Here is a 22,489-nt window from a genome sequence, read left to right on the forward strand (position 1 = left end):
GGAAACATAGCATAGCACATATGGATCTACAGAATAACACACAACCCCAGCTTTGCAGGTATAGATCAATTGGAATTCACAAAAAAACACGTAATTAAAAGGTATATTTAAAACCCCCTAAATTACACGCATAGATCACAGGTTGCATACCCCAAAGCCAGCCCTGGCGTCCACACTGCAATCACACTCCTATCATACCCAGGCAACCAGTAAATGCTGGTACCTAGGCATGATGGGACTGTGCTTGCTGTTAGCAATCACACTCCTATCATGCCAAGTCAGCCAGTACATGCTGGTACAGGGTGGCTGTAAGTGATGTGCAGACCCCATACTGCTGGCAGCATCAATACACAAGGGGGGCAGCTAGCTAGGTTTCAGCATGTACTTGCTGACTTGGCATGATAGGAGTGTGATTGCTAACAGCAATCACAGTCCCATCATGCCTAGGTTCCAGCATTTACTGGTCGGATGTGTAAGTGCTGGAACCTAGGCATGATGTGACTTTGATTGCTGTTAGCAATCACAATCCTATCATGCCAAGTCAGCCAGTACATGCTCGAGGTGCGGCCCGGGTAAGATCGGTTGCACTGGCTGGCGCGGGCCGCATGTTGGACGCCCCTGCCTTATTACTTTCTAACCCCCCTCTCCCTCCCTTATCACTTTCTAACCCCTCTCCCTACTCACTATCTACCCTCCCCCTTTGTAGTTCGCTCACCTTTAGGTCCAGCGACGGGAGCACGAGGCTTCTGTCTTTGTTCTCTGCTGCGGTGGCCGCTGCTTCACTGCTGAGCGCCGAAATATGACGTCATATTTCGGCGCTCAGGATGAAATGCCGGCACCGCGACGGAGGTAGAGGCCTCGTGGAGGAGAATGGGGGGCGCCGAGTGGTTGCTAGGCGCCCCTCTCTCTCCTCTGCATTCAAATTTTTTTTTTTAAAAAAAACAGGATTTAAAGTCGCATTGCGACTTTTTTCTGAATTCGGCAGGGGGGCAACAGGCAATTGCCCCCCCCTTGCCCCCCTGTAGCGACGCCACTGGTGCCCCGTTATCAGAACTGTACAAGAATGATTCAATAAAATAGAAGAGATTAAACATAAAATGAATGACTTATTTATTGAACAAAAAAAAAAAAAAAAGATGTTTGGCATTCCTAAAGTTACATTGGAACTACAAGGAGAATAGGGCTGGTTGTTATATATATTCCCAAATGAATATTATAGAAATAAAATGTTACAACAACTGTCTTCCAATCAATTAAAGTCTCCGAGACCTGATGCCTATTTCAGTTTTCAATTCATTTAAAAATGTAATTTAACTTCTTTGTACGAAATATTTGGATGACAATAATTCAAATCGCCTTTTCGAATTGTATCTGGTTAGGTAAGAAACCCACGATAAGCATGAAGAAATTGTCTTGCATAAAATGAGATGATGGACTGGGCATGCCACATGTAAAAGACTCATTACGCTTGAATGATTGCTCGCATACTTAATATACAAAGGAAAGGGGCCAATCAAGAGGCCTGGCTTCAAATAGAATCAGGAATCTTGGATATTAAAAATGTATCTCTTCTGGATGGGCCATACAAGAAGGATAACTCTTTTTGGCATTCTTTTTGGGACAGAATGACCTGTCATACAGGGCCCCAAGGTAGACAGAGATGGCTCCAGCCTGGCTGCCAAACAAACATGGCTCAGGCAGGAACTCCATTGTGTTAACAAATCCCATTAACAGGATTACTGCCAGGAGGATATTCAGTAGCCAAAGGGGATTAAAGGTTGGGTCGTCTACATGTATCTGTTTATTAATGTTAATTCAATTATGTGGATATATAAGGCTATGTTTTACAATAATAAAATGTTCCATTTGTTCTTCACAATCATGGTGGTCGTGACTACTTTTGTGATCTAAGACAAAGATCCATCTATTAGCCTTTTGAGGCTGGAGACTATCCTGGAGGGACAGACGAAGGATTCATAGGGTATCTATAACCCTAACTAAGCAACCCATTACACTGTTCATATAACATTTTAGCTTGTCTCCCCTAGATTTAATACCAGATATTATTAATATTATAAACCTCAGGTTGTGGAGAAGTAAATGTATTGTTTATTTAAAAGGATATTCTACAAAATGATAAAATTAAGCCTTTCCAACAGCTACAAGAAAAATAGTTTTTGCCCAGTAGAGAATTATTTAAGGTTGGAAAAACTTCATTAAGGAGCACATGATCTTTAAACAATTTTAAAAACCTATATTTGTACAATATTACCACCTTATCCATGACCTCATTATCTCCCACTTTGACAGGATCATAATCCTGTCCTTAACTGGTCTTCCTCTTACCAATCTCTCCCCCTTTACTAACACCTCTCTCTTCTGCCAATCTCTTCACTGGCTGCCTGTGGCCTTCAGAGCTAATTTCAAAATTCTGACTATTGCTTTCAAAGCCATTCATAAGGTTTCCTGTACTTACATCTCCTCACTCATCTCTAAATACACTCCTGCCCGGTCTCACTGCCCATCCAATGATCTGCTTCTGTCATCTCCTCTGATTTCTAGTTCTCATACACGCTTGCAATATTTCTCAAGGGCTGCCCCTATCCTCTGGAATGCCCTCCCCTGGCCTAGTCATCTTTCTCTCAGCCTTCAGTCCTTCAAAAAATTCCCCAAGACCCACTTTTTTAAAGCCGCCTATGAACTTACACTTTAACGCTCTTCCTCCCATATTCTTTTAACTCACCTTTCCTAGTCCCTCTCCTGCAATACTTATAGTAGTGTGGCTGGTCCATCATTAACAGTGGCACTTTTACCCCTTGTATAATAAACCCTAACTCCCTGAACATTGTAAGCTCGTTTGAGCAGGGCCCTCCTCACCTGTTGTTTTTGTAAGTCAAATTGCTATGTTATATACTACATGTAATGTCCTGTCTAACCACTGTATAGAAATAATAAATAATTATATATGTCATATACTGTAAATGGTTGGTACAATCCCTAGCACAGTAACATTCATGGAAACCACAATCTTGGAGGCATATCTGATTGAGTATGTAAATTAGATTGTAACCTTGAATCATATCTATAGGTGGAATACAGTTACTTATGGCATGTAATATATAATGCAAACAATTCTCAATTTTAAGAGTGTTTTTTTTTTATTGTCCTTTGCCCCAGGGTCAACTTTTGCCAAAGCCAAGCCTGAAAGCCCATGGACATCTCTTACTCGGAAAGGCTTAGTAAGAGTTGTTTTCTTCCCATTGTTTAGCAAGTGGTGGATGCAGGTGACCAGTCCCTGGGTCTTTATCTGGTTACTGGTACTTTACATTTTACAAGGTATTGACAGATAATGTTGTAAACATTCTAGTTAAGTAAGAAGACATTTAGACGTTAGAACCTAGTTGTTCTCTGTATGTTATTTTAAAACAGGATATGACCGTTTATAAAATATTTCAAAACTAAGTTAATCTTGTATATACTTGCTTAAGCTAAGGATGTTTGTGTTTTGTGCATTGTGTTTTGTTGAATTTAAGATTTTTGCAACTAAGTACAGCATTAGAAACTTCCCAAACAACGTTGAATGCCTAAACCCCACCTGGAAATATTTCATTTCTAATTTCTGCTGAGAACATTGACGGCAAACACGAAATAAGCTTTATAAAGCTCTCTGTACTGTATTAATTTGATTCCTACATACATAACAAGGTCACAAGAGTAGCTCATTCAAGAACAAATATCGCTTCAATAACCTTCCCTTTTTATAAATTAAAGGAACACTCTGGCCATCATATGCACTTTAATGCGTATTATAGCTGTATGGTCTCTTAAAATGTTGGTGTTTTTCATTTGAAAATGGATTGTGAGATTCTGCAGAATATCCTAATATACATTTGCATATTTCCATGCTACCCAGCTAAATGCCATGCAGGCAAGTATATTTTTAAAAACACATACTTATTTGCAGAAAAAAAAAAAGAAAGTAGAACTTCCTGGATAGTATAATTCTTTCAATAGACTTTTTTTTAAAATTTAATTTTTTTAATTCAACGTGTAAGGAAATCCAGAAGAAAAGAGTCACTGTGCTTGGCACATTAAAACTAAAATACTACTAATGCATGTCAGAATATGTAAGGGAAATTTGAAATTTGAAAGCAAAGCTTCTCCCACAGCGTCTTACTGTCCGTACAGGAGACATCTCCCAAAGTGTATCAAGATCATAGCTTCCTAGCTCTGTTCCTCAGAGGTTTACTGAAATGGAAAGACTGACCTTATGTTCAAGGTTAATTACATTCCCTTCAGCTAAGAGAACAGACAGGTCCAGCCTACAAACAGAAAGTAGTACTCAGTCATCATTAGAAGGGCACCCAAGACCACAATTTAAACCACAATTATTAATCAATCACTTTTCTGCTCAAACAGCCTGTATCATGAAGCAGTCAGCGCATGTTGAATTTGAAAATAAGCAGCAAAGGAACTGATAGGTAACAGAGAGGGGACCATAGATTATTTTTAATGTCAATGTATGTGACTACAATGATCATACCAGCTTAAAGGGACAGTCTAATGTTTCTGACACCCCTACTATATACTCTCTGAGCACTTTAATATGTATTCTTCCAAAACAAAAATAAATAAAATATAAAACACTTACCTGACACAGTATTTTCAGCCATGCTGAAAAATCTTCTCTCATTGGTGACAGTAAAGTACTTCCGATTAAATCAATTGGAGTAAAACCACTGTTACCTAGCTAACATAAAGTGGTCAATTAAGGGAGAGCTCATTCTATTTGTCTTAGCTCTGGCTTGTTCTCCTTTCCTTTTGATGTTTCAGTCCGTGCCAGTAAAAGTCCCACAACCTAGCACTGTAAAACCTTATAGGAATATTGGCAATCATTTGTTTTTGTGTTTATTGTATTTTATATATTCCTTGTCTGTAATTTGTTCTTTTGCTGTAACATAAGAATATGTACAAGTACATTCATTTCTTTATGGCTCTAATCTCCAGTTGGTTTATATATGTATAGTGACAGCTATCGTACTGTATTCCATGGTGCCTGCTGCAAGTGTTAGTGAGCTAACCGGACCGATGTGCCTTATGCTGCTGCTAGGAACTGTTCATTGTCAGATTGTATCAACACAAAGCAATAAAATATCAGGGACAAGTAGCAAGAGACAAAGGTAAGGCAAAAAAAACCTTAAACCTCATTTAGTCTTTTTTCTCTACCTAATTCTTAGCCCAAATTCTTCTACTCTGGGACACTTAATGCCTATCCTTGAGGGCCACCCAAATGTATCTATCTATTGTTTCACATTTTTCACTTGGTACATTTCTGTGTCTGCAAATGTTGCTTTGCATGCATCTGCCTACAGAGCAGAAATAATAAAAGTTGCTCTTGGAATTAGCAAGAAGCTGGATTCATACAAAGAGGTTTGAGAGTAGCAACTTAATAGCCTGCCCTATAGTGCCCCACGTAGGGGCACTTCAAGTTAAGAAGAGAACCATGAGTGAGGGAACCCATAAGCCCAAACACACATTTCACCCTTCGTAGGCATCATTAGAGCGATAGAGTTAAGTGTCTCTTTAGGCACAAATGAACAAGAGACTCCATGCCTGGACTCAACATTAAACTTGAAGAGGTATGAAACTAGTTGAAGTCAGACTGAACAGTAACTTAGAGATGTATACTAGAACCAGGGTTGTCCCCAAGTAGTAAGGGACCGTAGAGCAAGTTATTAGGTCACTCAGGGCCGGCCCAAGGCGAAATGCCGCCTGGGGCGAATTTTAAAATGCCGCCCCCCCCATTATCTACCCCCCCCCATATTATCTACCCTTCCCCCCCCCCCTTGTACTTACCTTTCAGCAGTCCTGCGGCGAATCTCCCTGTTCAGTCTCGGTGCCGGCTTGTAATGCTGAGCGCCGGAAATCTTCCGGCACTCAGCATTACAAGCAGGCACCGAGACCGAACAGGAAGACTCGCCGCAGAGGAGAGAGAGAGAGGGGCGCCGAGCGGGTACTGACAGCTTGGTAAGCGAAAACCACTCGGCGCCCCTTTCTCTCTCTTTCGCTTTAGAAAGAAAGAAAGGAAAAAAAAGGGCTTGGGGCGGCGAAGTGCCGCCCCTTCAAAAGTGCCGCCTGGAGCGGCTGCCCCACTCGGCTCCATTGTCGGGCCGGCCCTGAGGTCGCTGTTGGTTCTCGGATGAGCTAGTTTCATATATTTTTGTGCTTTAAGAAATGGTATACAATGTGACCAAAGCATTAGAAACGGCACAGTAGCCCCAGCATTGAGATAGACCAAGAGTCTATGTGCCAAAACCAGTGGTATTAAACAGTGGTAGTGCATTAAAAGATTGAATACTGGCATATAAATGGTTTCATTTGTTTTTCCTTGTTCCACAACGTACCTTGATAAATCATTTTGGTGCAAAAGTAACCATATCAAACACTACAAGTGAGAGCAAATTCTAAACCATATATGATCATTAAATCCACAAAATCATTCACAATGTAGTAGACAGGATTCATAAAGAAAATAGGTTTTACATTTTTTTTGCTAATGTCTTCGAGCTTAATAAATGATTAAAAAAATACAAATCTTGAAAAGTCAGTAAGAAAATATTTAATATTAGTTTTTCTTTACACATAGAAAGTATCGAAAATCACTTGCTGGCGATGAGAAAAGAGAATTAAGCAGAAGATTTAAGGAATCCTCTTCTTACAATCCTCCTTTTTTCTGTAATAGGTAAGTCCTTATCATGGGGCCATGACGAGGACATACTATACCAATATATTTGCTAAGAGTAAATATATTTTGAAGTATTTTTTTTTTAATTTTAGGACTGAGTGCAAGTAAAAAATAGCAGCACCAATTTGCTTCTTAAGATGATCTGGTCCTATTTTAGCGCTAAAGGATCAGGACAACAATCAAACTAATCATACAACTATTTTTGAATAAATAAAATAAAATATTCTGATCCCTGGTACAGCCATACTAAGAAACCGTCACTTTGCACTTACACAGCTAAGATTATCTCAAGGAGTATACAAGCAGATGGCTACATCACTTTACAAACAGAGGGTGTTGTTACAAAATAGTCTTTTCAAGTCTAAAATAGAGTATTAAAAAAGTTTGTAAACCTCTTTAAGTTACAATAATGAAAATGGCAAAATATATACTTTCAGCAGCATCATGAAAGATGGAGACGATTAAATGTTTGGAATTTTTACGATCCTAACTTGACGTTTTTAAATAAAAACATGTTAAATGCTTCAGTTACAATGCAGTTCTTTCCTGACACGTTATGTATGTTCCAACCTGTATCTGCACACAAAGGGAAAACATATGCAAATCACTATTACCAGTGATGTAGTTACCTTTACCGCCTAATGCAGGGCCTACAGCCTCCTCCACACCGCTCTTCTTACTGCTGGGCATCTGGATATGACATCATATCCTGGTGCCCCATTTTTAAAGGAAGCAGCTTGGAAAAAAAACTATGGAGGACTGTACCGATTAGACCAGAATACATCAATGACCATTGTACAGGAGTAGCAGTGAGTCATAAACACATTATTCTTTTTTTTCTTCTTTTAAGTATTCGGTGAAGGCACCAGCCTGCTTTAGATGTGAAGATCACTAAACTTTTAGAGTTATTTGCTTTGGGGTAATTTATTTACACCGTTAGCTTGATTTTTTATTGTCAAACAGTTTATTTTTGGAGATATTTAAAAATGCCACCTCATAAAAGCTGAGATGAGAGACTGTCTGTGACAGGGCCGGCAGCATTATCTACTTAATTTCCTGTCTTGTTTTATCACCTTTTTCCCCACCAACCTTACATAGGCTGCCTGAAACAATGAACAAAATGAGCAACTTAACAACGGGGGAGAGTTAGCATAATGGGAGGAATAATGATACAGATCCTGACAAAAGGAAGTATAAGATACCTTTGCCCATTTGATACACACAAGGTGGGTAGTTTTAAGACGCAAACACCATTCTCATCGAGACAAAGATGTCAAGGGGCACACCCAATACCCAGCAACAGTTCTAGTTCTAGTTTTTACATCACTTAATGTTTTCAGACAGCTGCATATCCGCCATTTTTATGAGTATAAACTGTGTTTTCTTACTCCAGTCTATAAGACACTCGACTCATTACTGCTAGTGGTAAACAAGAGAATGGTTCACTTTTAATTACCCAGCCTGACCAAAAACTCTTTGGAATGGACTTCATTAGCTTTGCTGTAAAGTAAAAGTCCAGTATGGCAGCCTCCAGGTTGAATATAGGATAATTAGTTGATAATCATAAAATAAGGTTGGATCAAGTTTTGTCAGTGCCAACGTGCATTACCATGTACAGTACTATATTAAGGAGAAAAAATATATTTTTCATGGGACTTCCCCTTAAATCTCAGATCCATTGGAAAGAAACTGTTTAGAGAAAACCTAGCATTGGAACATATACATACAAGTGCATTGTCTACTTATAGATGTCTAATTAGCTTAGCATAAAGTGTAGTTTCTAGCCAGTATAACATTTCTAATTAAATTTTTTTTTTCACACAGGGTGAAACAGAAGAACTTTCTAAATAAGATGGATGATACAGATAATAGAGAAGATTATGTCTGCAAGAACACAGCACTTTGCAAAGCCACCATGTCTGACCGGGAAAAGAATCAGCAGGTACGTGTGTGTAATTTAATTTCTTGTATTGGTTCACTTAATTACACGAAGATACAAAAGTTCTGTATAGAAGTGGAGATGTGTACAAGAGGTTTATGGTACAACTAACTTTTAATGGTTTACATTGCAGTTATGCACCAGGCTGAGAAATCTTTGTCTTGGCCAATTAGGCACTTAAAACATGGTTGCTCTTATAGTCTCTCACCTAGTACTGTAAAATGTAGGACTTGGGGAAAAATGACTCAATTTAGCATCTCCAGCCTTCTGCCAAGAGCTACTTCCCCTTACTTGAGAGTATTTTAATATGCATTCTTCAAACATAAGAACAAAAAAACACTTAACAGAAACTGCAGCTCCAGCACTGCAGGAGAATGCCTCCTTCTTGTCCAATGTTGTGTGCCACTGATTAGCTGATTGAAGGGGGCAAATCTATATGGCAACCCACTGAGTGCCAGATAGACAGGCACATAATTGCATTACCAGAAGTGCTCTGAAAGTTAATAATGTGGAAAATATAATTTATTTATAACATCTAAATAAATGTAGATCAAGGACCACAGCAGCATAAGTAAATGTAGTATATCGTAGAGGCAAAAGATTTCAATTTCCAATCCCATATTGTGCTTTGAATTTATTCTAGTGTTGGTCAAGACAAAACGGGAATAGGATGTCATATGATTTGACAAGCGAGGAAGATGTGGAATCGGTGAATCTATCCCTTGGTAGAAGCGTAGATGGTGCATCGAGTGATAATGGCTGCACTCTGAAAAGGAGGAATCCAACATCACAGCTTACTAAAATTCCTCAGGTTGGTATATTTAAAACGTCTTTAAATTGAAATATTTGAAAAATGCATACCGTTTGGCCTAAATGTTATTTTTTGATAGTTAAATGGATAGTTCAGTTTTACTATCCTCTTTGTGCAATACTCTTACCAATAGAGTTGCAATAATCCTTCAGCATTTCAAGTGGCTGCAGAAGGGTGCATTTTTGGAAGATGTTGTTAAAGGCATGGCTAGGGGGCAGTGCTCTACCAAAATGTTTAATATGACTAATGAGAACCATCTGTTTAATTGCATATTTATTAAGCAAACCATTTTCACAATTAAATGTAAGCATATATTTTTCTGCCATTTCTGTGCATCTAGGAAAGGTTAAGGACAGCAAAATTTGTAAACCTATTATAATAGAAATAATTTGACAATGATGTTACTGATACAGAGGAAAAAGTTGGATCTGCTCTTGCAATTTTAGGATTGTCTCTTCTCTTAACTTGCATTTTTATACACTTTTAGTGTATAATAATAATTTTTTTTTTTACAGAAGAAATACAGAGTGGTAGAGAAAAGTCAGCCTGCTCACGATTCAGATAGCTTTGTGGATTCAGAAGAAGAATCTGTTGTCAGCCAGGTAATACTAGAGCAGGATTAAGATCCTCCATGGCACACACAATCCTGCTTTTATAATGTGGAGGTACATTTAGTGACCTAGGGGCCCCTAGGCATGTGTCCATCGTTCCTAATCAATAATCTGCCTTGGCAAATACAAATTGCATGTAAGATTATACAAGTTCCTGATGAAGAGGGTATAATAAACATAGCAACTTTTGTGAGTTGCTAGTAAAATCTGAGAAACCAGAGAAATCTGAGGCCAGTACAAGTTCGCTCACATTGCCACTTCTGTCTACCCCAAGAGGTTGTATAACACTACCAACTTACACTGATAATCTTGTCATCATGGCAAAAAAAGTGATCCACGGAAGGAAAACCAGTTAACTGGTGACGGGGTTATGGGCGACCAATGCTCATTGATCCACGTGGCGGGCGAAGGCTGGCCCAAATTGTAGCTCAAATTGACCCATGTAAACTGCTGAAAGCACCTGTAATGGGCATATGAGCGTAAGATCTGGGCCATGGAGCAATGGAAGAAGGCCTGGTCTGATAAATCACGTTTTCTTTCACATGTGTGTAAGAGTGCGTGTCGCTTACCTTGAAAGCATGTGGCACCAGGATGCATCATCCATGGAGGCCTCACTTCGCAACTTACAGGACTTAAAGGATCTGCTCCTAATGTCTTGGTTCCAGATACCATAGCACACATTCAGAGGTCTAGTGGGGTCTGTTTTGGCAGCAAAAGGGGGACCTACACAATATTAGGCAGGTGGTCATAATGTTATGGCTGATCAGTGTATTTAAAATGAGGATGTATTAATTGCACCCTTGCAGCCTTCTGAATAGTAACTAGATCCTCCACTATTAAATGAAAAAGGTAAATTAACGGATAGACAAAAATGGAATCCGGTTTATTATTAACCCCCCAACACACAGTACATCTGGTCACCACCTTGTATTCCAGAGTTTTACAGTCCTCACTGTAAATGATGCCCTTCTCTATTTACATTGGAAATACAACTGGCTTCTTGTTATGTTTTGCCTGGAGTATGTATTTCCCCTGAAAGAACCATACATAACCTTAAAATATACTTATATACTTGTATGTTGTGATATACTCACCCTAGTTGCCTTTTTTCTAGACTAAATAAATACATTTATTTGGCTAAAGACAACATTTTAATACTGTAGGCTATAATCTCTTTGTAATGAAGACTGATATAGAAGAAACATGACATATGCTTACTACACTCTTCCAGAAAGCATTACCCAAGTATCATTTGAGAATTGCTAAAAATCACTAAGCATTCTGAAATTCTGGAATAAGAAATTACATACATAGAAATTTGATGGCAGATAAGAGCCATTCTCCCCATGAAGTATGCCTATTTTTCCTGCAGTAAATACCTCAAACAATGTTTTAAGTATCATGTTTTTTCTGAAATGATGCTCAGCTTATAAAGTAGAACGTACATTACCTCTAAGCCTCTGACCTTCTCATTCTAGACAACAACCAATTGCCCTAACTAAAACTTCCCACTTGTACATTGAAATAGGTTAACGGATTTAACAATGTACCTGTATGTTAAAAAATTGTGGCTGTGATACTAGCATTGGGTCTAGTTTTGTACTCCATTGTTGCATGTCATAACCCACTGGCCTGTTTTACTCCATATTATTTTTAGGGTTCCAAATCTGGAGTGAGTGTCAGTTCTCATAGTTACAGTATCTCTCACCGTGATTCAGAGAGCACCCGGCTGGGTTCAGAGACTGAAGATATGCTTCTAGATGACCTACTGCATGGTCCTCAGTGCAGATCATCCTGCGAAAGTGAAAGTGATGACACCTTCAATCAGCGTCATGCTGGAGGAAGACGCAAGGTCCCTACCAAAGATGTCTTTCAGCTGGTGAGAGGGCCTGATGTTTAGGGGGATTGTTGTTATAAATGTGTATCTCAACTAAAAAGCAACCATAAAAAATGGTAAAATTATATAATTAGTTGAATTGTTCTCCTCTGCTATTAAAATAATTCGAGTAATTTTAAAAACTAAAAAATGTGCCTCATCTTTCAAAATTAATAACTGGAATTTATATTGGCACAAAACCTGGAGCTTTATGGAATGGGTTTCCATGGCCAAACAGCTGCATGCAAGCCTCTCATCACCAAGTACAATGCCAAGCATCGGATTGAGTGGTGTAAAGTATTCCACCACTAAACTATGAAGCAGTAGAAACGTGTTCTTCGGAGTAATGAATTACACTTCTCTATTTGGCAGGAGCGGAAGCCGTTATAACTGCAAAGAGGGCACCAACTTCATATTAATGTCCATGTATTTAGAATGCAGTGTCATAAAAGTCCCTGTTGGTGTAATGGTCAGTAGAGTGTAGAACTTTACACTCATTTCTATAGGTAACGAAGATTTTATGGTAGGCTAAGTATGTGCTGTCTGAAATACAAAGACTAAGCAAATATTAGTAATGTAAACAAATGATGGGACCACTTTCTGAGTCTTCCTCAGCTCCCTCCCAGTTTTTCATCCTTATTCATTACCATATCTCCTCGCCAGATCACCTGGAGTAGAGGTTGCATTCCAGGGGCCCTTAGACACCTGTGATATGGGGACAGTCTGAGTGTGAGTTTTCATACTATTTCTTTATACCCTTTGTGTATATATGTACGCTACTGTTCAAAAGTTTAGGGTCACCCAGGGTCACAGTTTAGGGTTAGCTGTGCTAACATAATTCCAAAAGGGTTCTCTTATGATCACTTAGCCTTTTAAACTTAAACTTGGATTAGTTAACATAACATGCCATTGGAACACAGGAACGATGGTTGCTGATGAAGGACCTCTCTGTACCCCCAACAAGATAGTCCATTAAAAAAATAGCTACAAAAGTCATTTAAAACATGAGTAATGTGTAAACTGTGTTTCTGATTCACTTGATGTTAATGGAACAAATATCATTTCTAAGTGACCTCAAACTTTTGAAGGGTATACACCACTTGTGAGTTTTTCTCTTGTGGCCTTTGTGCCAGCTATGCACACACGTCCATAGTGTAAATTGGCCTTTTACAAAGGAAATGATGTCTCTTCAACCAGCCCATTTGAGCAATTGTGCACCACAGAGCCTGATGAAGGAATGCTGTCCTACAGATCTGCGGCTCTAGGCCAGAATACACCACTTTCTGTCTGTAACAAGGATTTTCTTTTTCTTTCAAGATGATTGCATGCTTGAGTTCCCTCAGGTATTCAGTGTTGTTTAGAGCTGTTCCTGTCTGACATCTTTTCTTTTTCTGCAGAATCATCTTTTTTGGCTTCAAGGTACAAGCCCTACATCAGAGCGAGTAAGTGCCATAATATGGGAGAAGAACGAGTGTAAAAAGGACGATATGTCAGTTCTGGATATCAGTGGAATAATCATGAGAAAGGTGACTTTGCATATGGTAACGGGGCAACTTAATATTTGACTTTTTGGATTTCTGTTATTTACTTTCCTTCCAAATGAGAGGAACATGTTATAATGGTAATGGTTACATGACCTTCCGGTGCTCCACCATAGAAGCCCCAGCGGAAAGGCCGGCAGCAGCGTAGGCTGTCTGAGCGCATCACACAGACTTCCCCCGGCTGCCAGAGATGAGGATCCCCTTCAGCGCTGCAGGGGACCTGTGTCCTCCTCTCTGGCAGCCGGGGAACATCTATGACGGAGCGCCGGCATAGAAGCCCTGGCAGATGTGATGATCAGCAGCAGAGGTTGTCTACGCCCCTTGCGCACACGTACGCCGGCTGCCCCCACTAGGGAGTCTGGCGATGGATTGGTAAGTCGGGATGGGGGGTCAGAGTGTCACATCCGGAGACTATAAACCCAAAGGTGAAAGATAAACACCAGTATGTATGTGAAAAAAAAAAATATTAATTAAAAAATGTATATACTTCCCACAATACTGCAGCAGCCCAATAACACTCCTCTCAGGGTTCAGCAACAGATACAACAGACAGGGGCGCATGTACATGTGGGGAAAAAAATATATATAATAGTGTAATAACGTAAAAAATGGTAATGAAATGTGTGATATGGATACACTCACAAACATAGATGGTATCAGAGGCTCTTCAGAATAAAAATATTTTCTTTATTTCTTCCATTAATCTAAAATGAATAAAATAGGAAAACCCAATGGTGCAATATCTTCTTATGATGTTTGAGAAAAGTCAGAATGCACTGTCGTTTGACAGCCTGGACTCCCCCCTGGCAGCTTTCTGCTGCCCGATCTCCCGTAACAGCTTCCAGTATGAAAGCCGGTAAGCTGTTACTGTTGAAAGTGCCCGATCGCCCGATCGATTTAAAAAAAAAAAAGTTAATTCATTTAAAAAATAATATTAAATAAATCATTAAAATAATAATATATATAATACAAAAAAAAATTATAATGTGAGCTGTGATGTCATTGTGACATCACTGGCATGTTCAGGAGGTCCCTAGGAGGACCTCTAACCATTTCTGTGTAAAAATAATATATAAAAAATAAAAAGAAAATGTAAAAAAATTAAAATAAAAAAAAAAAAAAAAAAATATAAAAAAAGATAATAAAAAATTATTAAAAACCTTACTTCCCATTGCCCTAGCATAACATCTAGCCAGTATAACCCTTCTGCCCCCGTTCACAACCCCCAAACCCGTTAAGCCATAGGCATAAAAATTATACAAAATTGTACACCTTTATAGTATGCTCCCTGGTGTTGGGAAAGTCTGGAAAATCTATATAAATTAGGTATTTCTGAAATCAGGACAGCTGAATTGATAAACTTGGAGGGGATTTTCCATCACTTTACCTAATTTTGTGAGGATTCAGAGGAAAAATGTAAAAAAAAATTTGTTTAATTTTCTAATCTTCGCTAGTTTTTACTAAATTTCTCATTCTAAATTTTCAGCTAATCATCCAACTATGGTATCAAACGAAAGCTCTATCTCTCCTTGAAAAAACAATATATAGTTTATATGGGTACACTATTCACAGGAAAAGAGAATCATCGCTAAACCGACATACCCCAAAAATGGCAAAATTGCTCTGGGCTTTGAGGTACCAAATACCCCTGGGATTGAAGGGGTTAAAGACAGTCATGGCGGTTGTGCGGCCACATCGGCCACTCGGTCGGCCATTTTATTAACATTTAGGGAGGCCTGGGGGCCAGACAACCAGTTACTGTACATGTACATGTGTCATAAATAGGCTTAGGAGAAAACGTATGTATGTATGTATGTATGTATGTGATTGGACATTGGCTAAAAGATAAAATGGCTGTAAATGGAAAATTCTCAAACTGGACCAAGGTATTGAGTCCCTCAGTACTTGTTTTAGGTCCTCTTCATTTTAATTTGTTTATTAACTATCTCCCATATTGCCATGTCTCTGTTTGCTGATGGCACAAAATCAGGTAGGATAATGTGGTCTAACATTGATGTTGCTTCTCTGCAGGAGAACAGAGAGTGGGAGACTGGACAGGCAAGTGGCAATAGAGACAAATGTAAAGTTATGTACTATGGAAAAATAACAACGTAGCATATACTTCACATATATATATATATATATATATATATATATATATATATATATACGGGCTCACAACTGTAAGGGGTTAAATAGTATCTTTGTGGGAAAAATTTACATTTTTCTCATCAGCCCATAGGGCAGGGAGCTCCACCCTTTTTTTATTTCTTGCATTTTTAGCTGAGCTCTGCGATTGGTTAATTGAACTTACTGTAGCATTTGAAGATAATATAGCCTAGGAGAATGGAGCATATGGCCAATTTATATGATTCATTTGTACTGCAATGACTGTGGGCTTACAAGAAAAGAACTTAACTATGAGCTATAAATTCCCTTAATTTTATCTCCTTTCCACATTTTCCGGATCAGGCATAAGAAATGCTGTTTGTTCAGAGGTAGCTGCTGCTCACTTCTTGGATGAAAGCACCTCTGAATGGCTTCCTCTACACATTTTAGCATTGGGGGCAACCAAAAGACTAAACCACCCCACTACTATCCAGCCCACAAGATTGAACATTAGCCTGCTATGCAGGCAAACAGGGCATGGAACTATAAGTGTATGAGCAGAGTGTTTTAAACTGGAGGTACTTTCCGATAAATTAATAGCCTTGTGCAATATGGACATGACGGTGCCTTTAATGCATTCACAAAACAAATCTGTATGCCTAATTGAAAAGGAAAAAAAGACAAGTTGTGTTCAATTTTTAAATATATCATTGATTTGTTGGATTGCATCTTTATTGCATACTTGTAATTTATTTTTAAATACTCATTGTGTTCATATCAGTGTTGACCTTCAAAGCAGCATTTCTGAATATACCTGAATCTGTAAAGCTCAGCAAGAATATGGGGAAAAGGTTAACTCCATAAATATCACATTAATAAAATGTATGGCTTCACAGATCCCCAGAACCGACTTTCAGAATCATGTTAATACCATTAGGATTAGTTTTAATTAATTTACCCATCCTGTTTAGCAGCTGTTCTCTATAACATTTGTATTTACATAGCAACCAGCTCAGCCATGGTGGCTGATCAACAAGAAAGTGCACCTTATTCACACTAGATAAAATATACAAGCATTTGCATCTCCAATATTCCTGTTCAAACCTATATTTATCTGTGGTATCTGTTATTGACATACTATCACGCTACAATGCCTGGGAACTCTCTCTGAATCAACTCATGTCTAGTATTAGAGGGGCTCATTTTCTGAAACTGCTCATACCTGGTAAAAGAGAGGTTAATTGTCGGAAACTGCTCATGTCTGTCAACGGAGGGGTTATTTGTCTGAAATTGCTCATGTGTAGTAATTCCCACGGTAAATAAAGTAGATTGATACAGATTCATTTCTAATTCTTGCTTTTCATGTTACAGCTTTACATTAAGTCTCTTGACAATAAGTTCTTGCAGTGTAAGGACAAGGAAGCATATTAAAGCTATGCAATCTGCATTGAGTACATTTGCTATGGTAGAAGGTTGGGCAGTGCTGCATATGGGTGTGCACAGGGTTGTGTGTCATTACAAGTTACTTAAGGAGAACCAGGTTATATGCTCAGATAGAGAAAGAGGTTTGCCTTGTTTTAATGCCAAGGTGATAGACAGTGATTTCTCTTATACATTACCCCTTCTGTCCCACGGGGGGGGGGGGTGGAAGGAGGGAGAGAGGCACAGGTTAGAACATGGGCTCCTCCAAAGGGATTTTATTGTATGTGGGGATGGGATGCAGTGAGAACTCTACTTAGTGAATAGACCCAGTTGACCCTAGCAAAATACTATTAGTTGTCGTCTTTTTATGTCAGCATACCAAATTTGACAAATGTACAGATTGGAAAATGCCATGTGCCCTTTCTACAACTTGCTGTCACGCACAGCGTAGGATAGAACCTGTAATCAGGTAGAACAGCGTGTGCAAGTCCAATAGACAGATCACAAAAAGTCCAGCACAGAATAGCCAATGAGCAAGCCGAGGTCAGGAAGCCAGAAGTCAGGATCGTTGCAGGATAAGCCGAGGTCAGGAAGCCAGAAGTCAGGGTAGTCGTGAGGGTAGCCAGAGTCAAACGCCAGGAATCGGTAACAGGAACAAGCCGGGTCGGTAACGGGGAATCAACAGAAACGCGTACTGAGCAGACACTATACAAGATAGGTACAACCATCAGAAGGCAAGGTTGGGATGTTTCTGAGGCTCTTATATAGGCCGAGGAAGTCCAGGCATCAATTACCGAATTCCCGCCAAAATTTCAAAGTGCCGTTATGTCACTTCCGGTTCGCGGGCATTTTGGGATTGGCGGATCGTAAAATCCTAAAAGGAGTCGTAGTACCGGCTGGCGCCACTAGGTGGCGCGCAGAGGACCGTGTGCACGCAGCAGGACCAGACCTGGCTCCAGCAGAGGACGACCGACGCGTGGAACCTTCCTCGCGGCGGCGGAGGCTGTCTCGGAGAAGCGGGAGGTCTACCTCTCCTCCGCGGCGGTTGCGGCTCCCGCGGCAAGGCGGGAGGTCTCCCCCTTCTCCTCGGTGGTTGCGGTTGCTGCGGCACGGGGAGAGGTCTCCCTCTTCTCCGTGGCGGCTGCGGTTGCCGCGGCACGGTGGGAGGTCTCCCCCTTCTCCTCGGTGGCTGCCGGTCCGAGGACCCAGAAGCACCGGCAGCCAGGTATGTGACACTTGCCCAGTGATTTCCATTAATAAGTGAAAATCCCACACATATGAAGGGGTTTCCAAATCAGGAAATCAAGTAAATGAAAACATTTTTTGGGTAACTTTATTTAACTTCTCTGTTTAGGGAAACATAATTATTCGGAAAACGGTGTTTTATTTTTTTTCCATTTTCTTCCCTTGTTTATGTTTTATAAGGCTATATATGAGTTACATACAGCTATATAAATACAGCATGAAAAAATAAACATACTTGCCTTGAAAAAACAATGTGTGCGGGAACAGCATTTGGCTGAGCTAGTATTGCAGTTGTTGTACATAGTTTGTTCTTTGGAGCATTTCTTGTGGCTCTCCTAAAGAGAGTTTAGTCCAGATGTGGACCCAATCCTTTTATCTTGCTCCCACTTGTAATCTACCCCCCCCCCCCTTTCCACAGGTGCCATTACATGTGAATTTGGGGATGTTTCTGTAAAGAAGCAATTGTGTGTTTCTCTTTTTAAAATGTTTTACATTTCTATATCTATCTTACTCTACCTTTCACTTTTTACCCTTTATTATTCTTGCCTAGATGGAGACGTTACATAAATATATTTCTTGTTTTAAGCGCTTAAGTATTTTCTGTCTGTGCGTGCACAGGTGAGCGCTTTTGACCACGGTGTGGGATATCAAATGCTGGGAAACGCAGTCACTATCGGCCTGGCTGTCTTCCCATTTTTGTTCCACCTTTTCCGTCAACGAGATTTGGAGCAGATCTTGTCGTTAACTGGAGAAGAGCTTCTAACCATCTTCTGTGGCGGCACCCCAACATCTCTCTTGCTGGCTCTTACTGCTATTAATCTAGTGCTGCGTGTCTGCCTTACATGGATGTTCTTCTTTTTGATGTGTGTGGCAGAAAGGACATACAAACAGGTATGTTTATAATGTTGGGCTTTAACAAATGGTAAATGACAGGAAATAATGGGCCTTGCCTATAGTGCTATTTTACAAAAAATGTTAGCTTACACATGGAATACTTTTTCAATAAAAAGATAGAATTGGAAGACATTTAAGAACCATTCGACCTATCTAGTCTCCCCATTTTTCCTGATGTAAGACTCAGTCCTTCATCTTGTCTTTAGATTCATGATAGTTTTATGTCTATCCCATGCATGTTTAAATTCCCTTACTGTATTAGCCTCCATATCTCTAACACCCTCTCAATAAAGTACTGTTTCCTGATGGATCCTGCAAACCATTTACTATTTTGGTAGCCTTCATCTGAACTCTCTCCAATATGTCAATATCCTTTTGGAGATAGGGTCTCCAAAACTGTACACAATAGCCAAGCTGAGGTCTGACCAGAGATCTGTAAAGTTGCAGAACCACCTCCCTCTTTCTACTACTATTCCCTCTAGCTATACATAGTCGTTTGCTTTCTGCTGCGCACTTATTGCATTGTCTCTCTATTACAAGCAGGGCTGGTTTTCTAAAACAATAGGTTTTTCCCTCACAGTTTTCTCTGTGTAGGTACCCAGCTTGCTTGCTGATTTCCCATGTTTACTAAGGTTACAGGGAAAGAGATTGGAGTCTGTTTGCTAAAACATTGAGCATAGTGATATTGTCCTTTCCTACATAATTAACTTTCCCTCCCTATAATACCCTCTCAATTTAAAAAAATCATTTGGCAGCATCTCAACCAAAATTTTTTGTTGAGCCACCCATTTGATCCCCATTCTCACAGTAAAGGCTGTGCGAATGGGGATCAAATGGGCGGCTCAGCCGGCACTTTGTAATGTAAGCAAGGTTCTGGCAGCAATTGAGCAAATAGGGTCTTCTATCGCACGTGTGCTACAGCAGGCTGCCTGTTCATAGCTCTTTCTTGCATAGGCAGGCTACATCAGGGGACAGGAGGCTTCATATTACATTTATGTATATATTTATATAGCACCAACAATTTTATGCAGCGGTTGTTATAGTACCAATACATTAGGACATTAGGTAATGAGGCCTACTGTTTTTCTCTGGAAATGTTCTTTGTTGATTGTACTAGACTTGGCAATAGAAGTCTCATGCATCACTTGTGCATATGGTACCATAAGACAGGTGTGTGAGGAATGGAGTAGTGAATGGATTCTAGTGGTTCTTTGTGTTCTGGATAAGCTGAGGGGAAATTATTCAATTAAACTACAAAATTGAATTAGAGCTCTGTGGTAAAGAAAAAACAAAAAACACTCAGTACATCTCAAGTGTATAAAGCACATAACAAAACCACATCTGTATGCTACATGACATTAATTATCCAAGCAGCACTGTAATAAGCCACAGTTGAAAAAGAGGAAAAATAAAAGATAAGGATTCAGAAGAGTAGGCAAATCTAGTAATGCAGCATTTTCTATTAACAATACATCTCAGAGACAGATTATGTCCGGAAACTATAAAATGGCTTCCAATATATCCATATTTAAGTAATCACCCGATACCTTAATGGATGGAAAATGTTGAAATGCTTGCAATGATTTTTTGGGGGTGGGCGTTAATTGTTAACGGTTGATAAAAGCTCTTGGATCATTGCCATAGTATATATATATACCAGATTAAACCAATGTTAATTCTTACACTGATGTAGAACCCATTAAACATTAGTTTTGTATTCTTTTTCACTTAGACGACCTTCAGTATTTTGTGTTGTGCTGTATGTAAGACCTGCTACTATGTCAACATTTAAGTGGCTGATTTGCCCTGAGATGTTTGTAATAATGTCAATACAGAGAAATGTTTGTAATTGAGCTGATGGAATCCGATTCAGTCTTCAATGAGTGAACATGGAGAATAAACGGATGAAATCTCCTGTCTTGGCCTTTGGTTATTAAATATTAAATACAAAATAGTAACCAAACCTGGAAACTATCCGGGTTTTACCCAGAGACTTTGGGTGAAGCTCAGGTTACCCAGGTCACCAGGGGGGAACTCTGGGTCCTGGGACCTTCTGATGTCAGCTACTAATCCTTGCAGGTCTTTGTAAAGAATGCATGGGTTAGCTGAAACATTGATAGCCTTTTTTATATTTAAATAATCTACGTATATGAAATTGGAGGGCACAGTGATGCCATACATGTGAAGCAAGAGTACAAATAAATACATAAAAATAGTGTTGTTGCTTTGTTATATAACATACATAAGTATTAAATCCCATTATTCATGTGTTACTGCTGGCATCTAATGTTAGTACTATTATTTTATTCCTTATGAATGCATTTCTTTTCTGGCACCCCAAAAAAATCAAGCTGACATGTTTTCTGTCTGGATTGAAAATTCTTCACATACGGTATTATTACTACATACCCATTTTTTAAGGACATGTATTTGTTTACATGATGCGTAGTGTATATTTTTTCTATATAAAGGCTTTATGCTTTATGATACAGATGAATTTTGCTCAATGGATGCTACTTGTGTTATCATACGTTCGTTTGATCTGTAAAACGCTCTCGTTACCTCACTTGCAGAGATTCTTGATTGCAAAGCTTTTCAGTCACTTAACGTCTGCTAGGAAAGCTCTGAAGTCTGAAATTCCTCACTTCAGGCTGAAGAAAGTGCAAAACATCAAAATGTGGTTATCACTGCGCTCCTACCTAATGGTGAGTTAAATTGTGCCACTGGGTGATGAGCTGGGCTTTATTCCATAAAGTAACATACTTTCTGCATGCTTTTAGAAAAGAGGACCCCAGCGATCCGTCGATGTCATTGTGTCATCTGTCTATTTATTAACCCTTTCCATTGCCTTCTTCTGCTGTGCTCAGGTAAGTAATTGACTAACTTATCCATAAGTGTGTGAGTATGGTGTTAGCGTGAGCATACAGTGCTGGGTGTGGGTATCAGTGTCAGGGGTGAGCCTAAGGTTATTTGTGTGAGGGGGGGTAGAGAGATAGTGTGTGTAAGTATATGTTTTATGACTGATAGGGTGTTACAGCAAGGTAGTGTGTGTGTTTTAGTTCTGGTAGGGAGGCACCCAGGAATACTGCATCCAAGGACCACTAACCCCAAGCCCGCCCCTGTGAACAACCCCTCTACCATTTGAAGTTTGTAGGGTTTTATAATATGATTGATGACATAGGACACGTGGTCATGCGTTTAGACTGGAAGAAAGGAGATTTAGTCTAAAGCAGAGGAAAGGGTTTTTTACAGTAAGGACAATAAGGATGTGGAATTCTCTGCCTGCAGAGGTAGTT

The 22,489-nt window shown here is 39.4% G+C and overlaps 1 protein-coding gene across 1 annotated transcript in view; it reads left to right on the top strand.

Annotated features, from left to right (window-relative positions):
* LOC149298378 (protein PHTF1-like) overlaps positions 1 to 22,489 on the top strand; it is a 39,364-nt gene that overhangs the window by 5,835 nt on the left and 11,040 nt on the right. Inside the window, exons 4-14 of the mRNA XM_089487519.1 lie at positions 3,178 to 3,336; positions 5,027 to 5,180; positions 6,647 to 6,742; positions 8,570 to 8,687; positions 9,328 to 9,495; positions 10,011 to 10,097; positions 11,764 to 11,985; positions 13,380 to 13,508; positions 18,918 to 19,190; positions 21,767 to 21,898; positions 21,974 to 22,060. Of these exons, the coding sequence (XP_089343645.1) occupies positions 3,178 to 3,336; positions 5,027 to 5,180; positions 6,647 to 6,742; positions 8,570 to 8,687; positions 9,328 to 9,495; positions 10,011 to 10,097; positions 11,764 to 11,985; positions 13,380 to 13,508; positions 18,918 to 19,190; positions 21,767 to 21,898; positions 21,974 to 22,060 (1,625 nt within the window). The remainder of the gene's footprint in view (positions 1 to 3,177; positions 3,337 to 5,026; positions 5,181 to 6,646; positions 6,743 to 8,569; positions 8,688 to 9,327; positions 9,496 to 10,010; positions 10,098 to 11,763; positions 11,986 to 13,379; positions 13,509 to 18,917; positions 19,191 to 21,766; positions 21,899 to 21,973; positions 22,061 to 22,489) is intronic.

This window comes from Sceloporus occidentalis, unplaced genomic scaffold (assembly GCF_023333645.1).
Source record: "Sceloporus occidentalis isolate IW3139 unplaced genomic scaffold, rSceOcc1.0.p SCAF_33, whole genome shotgun sequence".
NCBI classification, from domain to species: domain Eukaryota; kingdom Metazoa; phylum Chordata; class Lepidosauria; order Squamata; family Phrynosomatidae; genus Sceloporus; species Sceloporus occidentalis.